At 37.7% G+C, this 12,658-nt stretch overlaps 1 protein-coding gene across 2 annotated transcripts in view; it reads left to right on the top strand.

Moving 5' to 3' along the window:
- Positions 1-12,658, top strand: part of dclk2a (doublecortin-like kinase 2a) — a 52,011-nt gene that overhangs the window by 13,075 nt on the left and 26,278 nt on the right. For both annotated transcript variants that reach the window (XM_057844100.1, XM_057844099.1), the window contains exon 2: positions 847-1,184. In XM_057844100.1, the coding sequence (XP_057700083.1) occupies positions 847-1,184 (338 nt within the window). The remainder of the gene's footprint in view (positions 1-846; positions 1,185-12,658) is intronic.

The raw sequence follows: 12,658 nt of genomic DNA, 5'->3' as shown, positions 1-12,658 counted from the left end.
GTACAAGTTATAGAAATTTTATATTTAAACCCCTCTTAATGTTTTCATTTTAATAAAATTTGTAAAAATTTTCAATCAAAAAATAAACTAGTTGCCCGCCATTGTTGGTGTCAATAATTACACAATGCTCATGGGTGCTTAGGCCCATAAATTCAGTCACACCCAAGCGCCAGCAGAGGGCGACAAAACTCCAAAAAACACAAGTAACAAGTTGGCATTGCACTGTGCTGTCATTTTAATCTGTTTGAGCGGGGCATGTGCGTTAATTGCGTCAAATATTTTAACGTGATTAATTTAAAAAATTGATTACCACCCGTTAACGCGATAATTTTGACAGCCCTAATAAAAATTAATTTGGCGTTCAAAAAAGTCTTTTTTTCAAACTTAAGTCTTGTAAAAGAGGGGGTCGTCTTATAATCAGAGCCGTCTTATATTCGGGCCAATACAGTATTATACGAAATGAAAGCGACTCTGGAATGAATACTTTAACATTTTGAGGTTCCACTGTATATTTGAACCCATGACCTCTGAACTATGAGGTGGTTGCGCTAACTACAAGACCAACCTGGTAGTGGAACTGCGGTTTGCAAGTCTCTCCCACAATTAAAGACTCTCCGTTCTCTTGCGGGTGTTCTCGGATTTCCTTTCCTAAGCCCCAAAACATCTTTCCTGAACCCTGTTTGATTTACTACCAATGAGTCTCCAGTTCCTCAAGACAAGCATTATAGGAAATAAAATCATTCAAATGCTTCTTGGTTCATGTTCTTAACACCGTTCTTCACTAGTTTGGTGAACTTGTGGTTGGAAACATTCACCCTAAATCTCTAATTTCTTCCCCCTCTCCAGGCGAAAGTTACGTGTGCGCCTCCAACGAGCCCTTCCGACGCGTGGACTACACCAAGAACGTCAACCCAAACTGGGCCGTGGGTAGCAAGACGGGCACGTCGCGCTCCCTGTCGTCGCTGCTCTCGCCCAGGGGCGAGCATCAACGCGAGCCCAAAGACTTCATCAAGCCCAAACTGGTGACGGTAGTCCGAAGCGGCGTCAAACCGCGGAAGGCTGTGCGCGTCCTGCTCAACAGGAAGACTGCGCACTCCTTCGAGCAGGTGCTCACCGATATCACGGAAGCCATCAAGCTGGACTCTGGTGCCGTCAAGAGGTTGTACACACTGCAAGGCAAACAGGTGAGCATTTTGGTTCTATGTCTAATTAATTGTTAAGAAGGGATGCTACAAAGGATTGTTTTGATTGTTGACTGATCAAAGATTATTTTTGGGATGAGTCGACTCGTAGGCTTAAAAATGAGCATGTGTTATTTGTTGTTATATTACTTAATCGGTAAATTTGCTTACTTAATCTGTAAATTTGCTTTAGAACCAGAAATTATGTTGGAAAAGTTGAATATTATGTTTTTTGTTTAAGCGTATGATTATTTTCCAAAGCAAAAGCAAATTTTTGCAAATATTTCATCTAATCATCTAACATTGAGGACTATACAAATCAGTTTTTCCTGTTTTATTTAAAAAATAATTTTTTTAAACTAAAAAGAGGAAGTTTATTGGATTTCTTTTGCCTTCATAGTATTTCAATATGAAAAATATTTTTAAAAAATCAAAATGCATATTTAGTTTTTTCCCCCTTTTTTTTAATTTTAAGATATTATTTAAAAATAATTTTAAAATATAAAAAAAAGTTGCGAAAAACATTACAATAATTATGTTTTTTTTTTTGGTTGTTTTTTTTTTTTGTTTATTAAAAATGTGTGTGTGCGTGCCGTAATTTTCGGACTGTAAGCCGCTACTTTTTTCCCTCATTTTGAATTATTTGTTGATTAATTTGGATTAATAAATAACACTTTATTTGACAGCAGCGTCATAAGATTGTCATAACACCATCATAATTATGACATGACACTGTCATGGGCATTAATGAATGCATGCTTATGACAGATGTCATTAAGTGTCATCCGGCATATTTTGCAGATAACGCCATTTATGTCCTGCTTGGATCTTTTATATCCATTCAGAAGTGTGATAATTTGCCGGATGACACTAAATAACATCTTTCATAAGAATTCAGTAATGCTCATGAGTCATGACAGTGTCATATGACAGTCTTATTGCAGTCTTATGACGCCACTGTCAAATAAAGTGTTACCGGTTAACCCTTTAAGGTCTGGGCCCATTTGGTCTGATTTTGCATGCCTTTGAAGTTGCCTTTATATTTCAAAGAAAGAATTGTTTACGATGGCCTGGTTTGGTCCCTTTTTTTGTGACACCTTGAACTTCATATCCAAAATGTTGTTTCCTTCACTGACCAATTATAAATCATCATTTTGGGCCCAAAAAGACCAAAAATTCCAAAATCGTTTTGTGAAAAATTTTAATATTGATGTCCAATTGACAACCAAACATGCGTAACGAACCGTTTTGAAACTTTTATACATGCTCTAGTCAGGTTATATACAGCAGACCAAACAGTGAAGAACAGTGAAAAAATATATACCATCTAACACAAAAAGTGTTTAGAGGCCATCTCTTTATGAGTTTAGGTATTGCGGCCCATCACCTGATGAAAACTATGTACACACAATCAAGCTTCTTGAACACACATTTATATACACAAATTGAGAAGACTGATTGTGGGGGAAAAATATATATATATATATAACATTGGGAAAAAAAGTATTTTCAAAAATATTTACAATAAACAAGTTACATTTTTTTCAGGCATGCCAATCTGAAAAGCAGTTTCGTCCTGGAATTCCTTGCCTTCCAATAATCTTGCACAGTTGGAAGTGAAACCAAAGACATGTACAAGAGGAGTCCAATAAATTTTTCAAGCTCCTCCACTGTAGTGTCTGTCCACACAAACTTTTTCCCAATCTCTTTTCGGACTCTGCCATACTGGTTTGTGTGTTTGCACATATTCATCATTGTCGATGAGGTGAAGAACAGGTCAAAAAGTTCTTTTGGGGTGTATGCATGGTCACGATTCACCTGAGGTCCTGGTGGTTTCCGGGGTGTGAACCGGCTGCACTGTGGGGCAGTGTCTGTGTCTTGTTCTGTGCTCCATGGCACAGGTGCAGGCTGAGCCAGTGGTGATCGGCTTCTGCCGCGCTGACTTCTCCAGCCTCTCCTCCACTGACATCTCATCGCTCTTCCGTGATGACCCCTTCTCCCTCGTCCTCTTTCCATTCGGGCAGTGAATGTAGATTTTTCATTGTCACTATAAATGTACATGAAAAAAAAAGTCAGTATTTATGAAAATAATAAAGTATAAAATAAAAATATATACAGCAATAAATAATAATGGAAATCTATATGTATGACAATAGAAAGAATACCATAGCTGATGAATATGTGCTACATCCCTAATCTTCATATAGAAAGAAGAACACCACAAATTATAAATTCCTGCCTGGGATACACACAGTGCACGTACGACTTTGATCTGATATGCACATTTTATGATTATATACACAAGCACACACTTATATTGCATCAAAATTAACTTTGTCTTGCAATATCAAAAGAAACTTTCAAAAGAAACTTTTTCAGCATAAAAAAAAAAAGTGAGTTGGCTTACCTCTGCTCGTCGATGGCGTCACCCACGTGTTCAAATCCGTCACTATCTTCACTCGAGGACTCTTCCGAAGAAGACGATGATGACGAATTTAGACCATCCTCTTCCTCAAGTTGATCAAAAAGCACAATTGCTTGCGCTAAATTTAGTTTTCCGTTCATTCTCAAAGCCACACAAAGTCGCTCGCTCATCCAAACGGCCGTCGCTCGCCATCTCGCCGCTTCAGAACACTCCTCCCTCTCGTTCGGTGGAACCTCGCACGGCAGTTATATTTATTTGAAAAAAAAACGCATTTTGTGCTTCCACTGTGACTTCGAAAGGGTTCGTTTGATTTGTGTTTTTTTCATGGGGCTTCCGTTTTGAAAAAGGGCAAGAAATGATCGAAATATGGACATAAACAAATGATCCATGCAGCGTTTTAATGTTTTTTTGAGAGGACAATAAAACTATAAAACTTAAATGACAATATCTCACGTTTTAGTTGGTCGATTGACTTCAAATAACAACGAGAGTAAACCGCAACTTCCGCACTTTAAAACGAGACCAACCAACGGCATGTGGGTGACGTAATTAAAACGCGAGGGCGCTTCAAAGACGACGTGCGCTGAGGACGCGCCGGCGCGTCCTTCGACTCTCAAGGGTTAATATCTTTTTGTGTAAATCTCCCATAATACAGTGAGGACAGCTGCAGCTTATAGTCCGGCGCGGCTTGTCTATGAAGAAATGCCATCAAATTTGGTGGGTGGCTGCTTATAGTCAGGTGGGCCTTATAGTCCGAAGATTACAGTATATATACAATACAGGCCAAAAGTTTGGACACTCCTCATTCAAAGCAGCACTAACAAAGTTTCAACCCCATTGATTGAGCAATAAATTCCACTAATCAACCCTGAAAAGGATTACCTGTGAAGTCAAAAAATATTTTTGGTGACTCCCTCTTGAACCTCATTAGGAAAATGGCAAAAGTGTGCAAAAAAGTACTCAGAGCAAAGAGTGGCTACTTTGAAGAAACTGGAATATTATACATATTTTTAGTTATTTCACCTTTTTTTTGCCCAGTACATACATTTTTCCACACGTGTTCATATAGTGTTGTTTTTGGCAGCCCTTTTCATTTTCGTCTTAGTCTTTTTTGGACGATAATACTTATTAGTCTTAGTCATATTTTAGCCATCTCAAATTGTGTTTGTCTTTATGTAGTTTTTGTTGACGAAAACTCAAGACTAATTTCGTCTAGTTTTAGTAAAGCTTACTAAAAATGTTTTCGTCTGTAAAAATTACAAAACTTTACTCCAAAAATGAATAAATAAAGGTTTCCAACTATTACGAATGAACTTTGACAGACGAGCTGTTCAAATAGATTAGACGTCTATAGCACCGTCAATGGCAACCAATGAGTTTATTTCCTTCTGCTTCTGTTGGTCGCTGTTTTGAGCAGTTTAGTAGCAGATGGATGTCAGGAAAAAAAGTGATTTATCAGTTTCAGCTGTGTTAGCAGTCTTGGTAATTATAACACATTTAATCCGGCCCACACGCAATTACACGCCACAGTCACGTCAACAAGACACTAATTAATACGCATTTGAGCCTTCTGTCATGTGTGCCAGTTAGGTTGACGCCCACCTCGTTTTATCTCACCCCCACATTGGTTGTAATCCATCCATCTGCGACTCATAATTCAAGTTGAACTAATGGGACCAACAATATAGAATGTCATAGGAGTATATTTATTTACTATTTTTTCAAAATTAATTTTCAATTAATATTTATTTAATTTAAAAAAAAAAAAAATTGTGTGTGTGTGTGAACAAAAAATTGCATCAAGAATTAACACTTTTTATTGTTTTTATTCTTATCATTATTAAAATTTGTATTTACACTTTTAGTTATTAGTTTTATCTTTCTAATCCTATTATAATTTCTATTTTGTTTGAATAAAAACATTTGAAATCTTTTTTAGTCATTTATTTTTGTAAATTTTATTAAAACTTTGTTTTTAAAATTTACATTTTTAGTTGTATTCTTATTTATTTTTTGTTTGAACAATTTGAAGTTCACACACTGCCATTTTCCCACCCCAATTTTTTAAAATATATTGATTAATTCATCTAGTTGATCCTTTTTAAAAGTATTCACAGGTAGTCCCCAGGTTACGAACTAGTTCCCTTCCTATGCTGGCAAAGTAACCTGATTTTCCAGGTAAATCAGAATTAACCCTTCAAGTACCCCTAGCTAACACCTAAACATTAAAATAATCCCAAAACAAGTATTATACGTCATATTGTTGAAATATTTAAAAAAAAAAAAAAAAGATCAAAACTGGCGACAAAATGACGGAGGGAAAAAAAACAAAAAAAAACAAACGGAGACAAAATAGCGGACAAGTTTCCGGCATAATAAAGTCGAAATCACGTAAGCCGGATGCGTCGTAATCCGGGCACAACCTGTGCATGTTTATATATTTTAAATATGTAAAATAAATATAATGATTAATAATAAGATAATAGATATTAAAGCAACACTTGGTAACTTTTCCATTTTGGTCGATTTTAGCCACGCCGGTGGACAAAAGCAGTAGAGTTTTGCCTTATGGAAGACTGCATTTCTCATGAGGACCAGCGCACACCCGCATAGTGTCGTAAAATCATGACGGTCGCCTGCATATGGATTAAACAACATTTCTGTTTCCAGCAGCTGTCTGAAGGATGAAAAGTAATAAGGTAATGAATCCAGTTGTGGCTAAACAGTAGCATATGAAGGTTAGCAACCATGAGGCTTTCTGTGGCTAACCTACCCACTACACAAGAACTCGTCAGCGCTGACGAGTTCGGTTGGTGGGGGGCGTCACGCCAGCGAGTGAAAGCAGTTTATTCTGTATATCTGGTAGCCTCCCTTTCTTTTTCCGCCTCAGACAAATTTTTTTGTCTCTTGTTGCTCTGCCATCTTTGCAGAATTCGCGCCAAAGCGTTACCATCGACTTAAGTCTTTATAATGAATGGGGAAAGGGTAAAGTGACGTATGTCGTAAAGCAGTCAGCACATTTGTAGTGTTTTTTTTTGTTTTGTGTGTGTGTGGCAGGGTTTCAAGTTAATTAGTGCTGGTGATTGCGATACAGACCCCCTCAAGATATAAAAGGTGTCATTCAACTAGTTGTCAGTCGACGACAAATCATAAATTTTATGAAAATATTTTATAAAGGTTGAAAAGTTGCCTAGTGTTGCTTTAGATAATAGTACTAAATAATCATTGTTTTGTGATTGAACAGTTAAAGCTCGTTCACTGCCATTGATGGTGATAGACGTCCAATTCTTTTGGACTGGGAGGGCTGACAGAGAAGCCTGCAACAAATAATCACCGACCCTGAAAAGAATTGACTTTTTACCTTCCCAATCCGAATTGTATGGATGATGGACGTCTATTGTCATCAATGGGAGCCAAAGATTGAAAAAATAGAACAGAGTAATAACTTCCAAATAATGTGTCCTCATACATACTATGTACAGTAAACTAGATTCATTAGCCTATCGGCTTAACCCACAGAGTCCAAAGTCTGCTTTTATTTTCCTGGAAAGTGCTTACCCATAAACACAACCCACCATCTGAGGCCCGACCCCCCCAGCCACGGCCTGCCATCTGCTCCCCCTGACAAAAAAAATGTAACCACAGCTTCCAGCCAAGCGGCCTGCGGGCGCCATCCCGCCCCGCCCCGCCCACAACGCACACCCAAACAGTAGCACAGTGTCACATGCACGTGCCCCCTCGCTCTATGCCACCACCGGATAATTAGCCCACCAAGCTGGAAGCTCAGCTGTCAGGTGCCGCGCGCATGTGTTTGCGCACAATACTGCTCTGTGTTGACTTCTCCTCTTCAGACATGAATGTTAACTCATTGGCTGCCACTGATGGTGATAAATAACCTAGCAAGGCATGCCAGATTGAATGGTACAGATACAGTTGTACCTCTAGATATGAATTTTATTCATTCAAGGACCTGGTTTGTAAGTCGAAACTGTCGTATGTCGAGCGGTATTTTCCCATAAGAATACATTATAATTCAGTTAATTTTAGGGCTGTCAAAATTATCGCGTTAATGGGCGGTAATTAATTTTTTAATCATGTTAAAATATTTGACGCAATTAACTAGAGCTGTGAATCTTTGGGCATCTAACGATTCGATTACGATTACGATTCAGGGGCTCCGATTCGATTATAAAACGATTATTGATGCACCCCCCTCCTTTTTTTTTTTTTTTTTTTTTTTTTTTTTAAGGTTTTGTACATTAGTTCCAAAATTGTTCAAAAATACTCTCAGGCTAAACCAAACTACTATTTCAGTGTCAAGTTAACATATAGCAGTAAAAAAATATACAAAAATAACAGTAAATAAAAAACTCTAGTCCCCATTCAGCAGCTTTAAACTACATTCAATTATTTTAATGTTGTGAATCAACCGTTAAAGTTGTTAAAATTGCTCCCGTCATTCCATAATTTCCCTTTTGTCTACTTTCGACATGTGAAAGTTTTAAAACTATTTTAAAGATAGATTCAAGTCAATATTTTACCGATTTAGGAGTATTTTAGATAAAACGTTAATTAGGTTTGCTTGGAAGGTTCGCTACAACAGCCTTGCAGGGAAGTGTACTGCTTTAAGATGGCGGCCGTTTACTACGCCCGCATCTAGCTTTTTGTAGCTGTGCTGCTAACGCTACCGAATCTATTTTGCATCTAGTGCTATATAAATGATATCTACCGTAACATTATGTGGATGTACTTTGTAGCAGCTTTTCGGCAGCAGTCTGGTGTGTTGTTTTGTTTTTTTATCTCGTGGCATGAGTTGAGCAAGAGCCGTGAGTTGAGCATTGCCATTACCCGAGGGGCCGGGTAATGAGAAGCATGGTTTAGCTACTGTCGCTCCGTTCCTCATTGTCCCGAAGACCGCGCGGCGCGCTGAGTGTGTTGTGTTTCCGCTTTATTTTGCATATTTCAATAATCGGAATTTGGATGTTTGTGAATCGTTCTCGAATCTTCCACGGCCAAATCGCGAATAATCTAAGAATCAGAAATTTTGCACACCTCTACAATTAACACACAAATGCCCCGCTCAAACAGATTAAAATGACAGGACAGTGAAGGGTGTACTTGTTGTGTTTTTTGGAGTTTTGCCGCCCTCTGCTGGAGCTTGGGTGGGACAGATTATATAGTCTTCAGCACCCATGAGCATTGTGTAAGTAATTATTGACCTCAACAATGGCGGGCTACTAGTTTGTTTTTTGATTGAAAATTTTACAAATTTTATTAAAAGAAAAACATTAAGAGAGGTTTTAATATAAAATTTCTTTACCTTTTACTAACATTTATCTTTTGAGAACTACAAGTCTTTCTATCCATGGATCACTTTAACAGAATGTTAATAATGGTAATGTCATCTTGTTGATTTATTGTTATAATAAAGAAATACAGTACTTATGTACCGTATGTTGAATGTATATATCCATCTTGTGTCTTATCTTTCCATTCCAACAATAATTTACAGAAAAATATGGCATATTTTATAGATGGTTTGAATTGCGATTAATTACGATTAATTCATTTTTAAGCTGTAATTAACTCCATTAAAAATTTTAATCGTTTGACACCCCTAGTTAATTTGTTCAGCAGCCCAAAAACCTACGCTAAATCTTTACTAAATACTGCATGTAGAATTACACATAGCAAAACAAATAAATTATAAATACAAATCGTAATAATGATAATATAATCAATATTAATAATGTAAATGTAATGTGGCGGTTGTGTTTTGCATGCTGTTCCTGAACGCACCGTGTGACTGACGACAGAGTGAGGGAGGTGCAGTAGAGTTTTTACTTTCTCTTTTCATGTTGTTGTTTGCTTCAGCTAGGGCGGACAGTAGCCGTGTTGTGTTGCACAAGTTCTGAAATAAATGATTAAAAAATTGACCAAGCTGGCAATTTCTTTGCCTATGTTACAAATTAATCATAATAATTAGTATCGTCGGCCGTATCATTGAGACAGTTCACTGACGCGCATACCACACGTCTCATTTTTACTTTTTTCACCACCTGCACTAATCTTCTTGGGAGCCATGTTGATTTCTCGGATTGAGACAGATGTCTGAGAACATATTACTGATTGTGATGCATGTAGGGGTGCACGATATCCGTTTTTTGAAACCGATACCAATAACGATAACTACCTGCTCCTCAAAGCCGATACCGATATCGATAACCAATATTATTATTATTATTTTTTTTTTTTAAGTATAACCTGAGTTTTTGAACACCTGGAGGTAAAAAAAAAATAGTGCTGGATTCAACATAGATTTGCCTTTGATCTCATCAGATTTTTCATAATGACATGAACAAAACAGTGCGTTTCACTTCTGCACTGCCCGACAGCCAGCTAAGAATGAATGCACTTCCATAAACCACAAGGCTTGGTGTTTTCTTGCTTTTATGGGAAGACACTCGTTTTAATATTGTGAAAGTACAACAGAAAATACACATATTCAATACTCAATATACAACAAACTGCACAATACACTTATATTCACAACTATTATACATATGTATAACATAGCACACTAGCTTGAGCTACTAAAGCATTGGCTGGCTTCTATAACACAACAACTTAGGAAGTTTTGTACATATGACCCTTCACCACAGAAGTAAGCATATATTGCACATCCATATGTTATAGTAAACATAAAATACTTACATATATTTCCGAGGCGGAAATGTAACAGAAAGCATTCACGATTGTCAATGCTACCGCTGGACACCGCAATGTGTAAGTGAATGAACCAAACTACCGTAACAAAAAATAGATGCTGCGAATTATTCTGACCAGCAGGTGGCAGCAATGCCCCGCAAACCCATACTAGTGTGTAAACTGTAAAGCGAGCACAGTACATATTATCGTTCCTATTAATAATGTTATTGGATTTATCGGGATGACGTCATAATTCCTATTATCGGACCAATAATTATCGTGCACCAGTAGATGCATGTGACAATGCTGTGGCATTAGCAGTGCAATCACTGCGTGAATTTAGTCCATACTTCAGTTGAGTTTCGTGGCAGCTCTTGGAAAGAAACTCTATTCGTCTGTTTTGGCTGGTATGGCCCTGTCGCCAGAGGTGTGTAGCAATGCTTTACATTTACTCCGGTACAGTTACTGGGGGGGCAGCACATCACATGAGTGACACAGCCAGACATTGTTACGGTGCTGGCTAACTACACATTAAAGGTCACACATTGTGAACATGTGACTCCAACTATTGTGCATTTTTGTCTCGCTCTCATCAGATGAAAACTGGGGGTCATCTCATTGTGTGTGTCTCCCAAAACACAATTTAAGCTCGTCATCATCTCGTCATCGTTCATTGACGAAATATTTTCGTTATCATCGTCATTGACGAAAACAACACTGCAATGACCTTTGTGCTGTTTAGATTACTCTCCGCTGTATTCCCCGGTCTGTGTCTCTGCCGCCTAAGTGACACACTGACACAGCAATATGAGCATATTTGCGTTGTTTAGGGTGACCAAACGTCCTCTTTTGCACGGACAAGTCCTACTTTCACGTAGTGTCCTCGTGGTCTGGCCGGGTTTTATAAATTCATTAAAATGTCCGTTTTTTATGATTTTTCACGGGACCAATTTGAAGAGAATCCCTCCGACCGCTGGGTGGCAGCAGTTGACATGGCTCCTACGAGAATGGAGGGAAGTAGTAGTTCTTCTTGTTTTTGTTGGCAGTTTACCCCTATCATGAGGCATTACTGCCATCTACTGGGTTGACGATTTGGCCATAATGCCAGAATTTTTTATTTTTTATTTTTTTTAATGATAAATACGTATATAATGGCAACTGTTGACTTCTGTCAGAGCTTTGACTGTAAAATCCCGTTTGGTGTCGCATCGGCGCGCTGCCGATGATTGTAAACTTTTATAGCAAAGTTTGATTTTTGCCTCAGCTAGCTATCAGTAAGCTAAACCGCGCTAGGCATTATGGGAAACGTAGTTTTGAACTGCTACGTTTGGAAACATGCTGATTGAATAGTTAGTCAGTTTATTTCGGGTTTTGTTTGTGTGCAATCTAGAACATTGAATGAGAACATCAATTGAATGGGAATAACAATTTGTCAAGGACAATTGTCGTGATAATAATTTATAAAAATGTTTAGTTGGCACATAGCCTACTGTGTGTATGTGTATTGACCGGACTACATTTCTATGGGTCTGCATTATATATATATATATATATATATATATTTTTTTTTTTAAGTCATTATTTATTTTTTTTCAAACTGCATTTTTCCATCCAGAGTGAGGGGGCACACTTTAAATATATTAAAGTGATATAGGCATCTTTGAGTGAACTTCGAGTAAAATTCAAGTATCTTGAGGCCGGGCTGAGTGTCCTCTTTTTTAGAAATCAAAATATGGTCACCCTAGCGTTGTTAAACGTTTTCGTGGCCTTGTGTCACGGAATTGTTGCCAAAATCCTGATTTCTAAAAGGCCAAGTAACGTAAATCTGGCCACCGTCAGAGATACGATCGCTTTTCTGCCCCTGCATTCATGTAAGGGTGGAGTCAGGCTGAATACAGTTGTGTTAGTTCTCAGTATCTCAAAGTCGGAAGTTAAACAACTCCACAAACTGCGGAAATGAGCTCGAGTTGAGATAATTGGAACATCTGCTCTTTGATAGCCTCCCTCTCTGTTTTAGATAGTTCCATCTAAAAACAGTTGGATATGGTAGGCTACTGCCTCTAACATATACTGTGCACAGATGTTAAGTTAGTAAAAAGTCTAGCAGTCAATCAAAGGCGTAATCTACCAAATTAATTGCCAAAACTAGTGATGCACGATAATACATTTTTCAACCGATATCGATAACCGATAATTTCCTGCCCCTTCCACACGATAACCGATAATGTCACGCCGATAATTCTATTCAAATATGTATGTAAAATGTTAAAGTATACAAAGATGAAATGTTACTGTGCAAAAACTGTAATTTAGTGCTATTTTTTTCCACATCAAATGTGAACAA

This window comes from Corythoichthys intestinalis, chromosome 8, assembly GCF_030265065.1.
Source record: "Corythoichthys intestinalis isolate RoL2023-P3 chromosome 8, ASM3026506v1, whole genome shotgun sequence".
NCBI classification, from domain to species: domain Eukaryota; kingdom Metazoa; phylum Chordata; class Actinopteri; order Syngnathiformes; family Syngnathidae; genus Corythoichthys; species Corythoichthys intestinalis.
The sequence above is the reverse complement of the archived record's forward strand: the minus strand, read 5'-3'. Positions and strand labels throughout refer to the sequence as shown.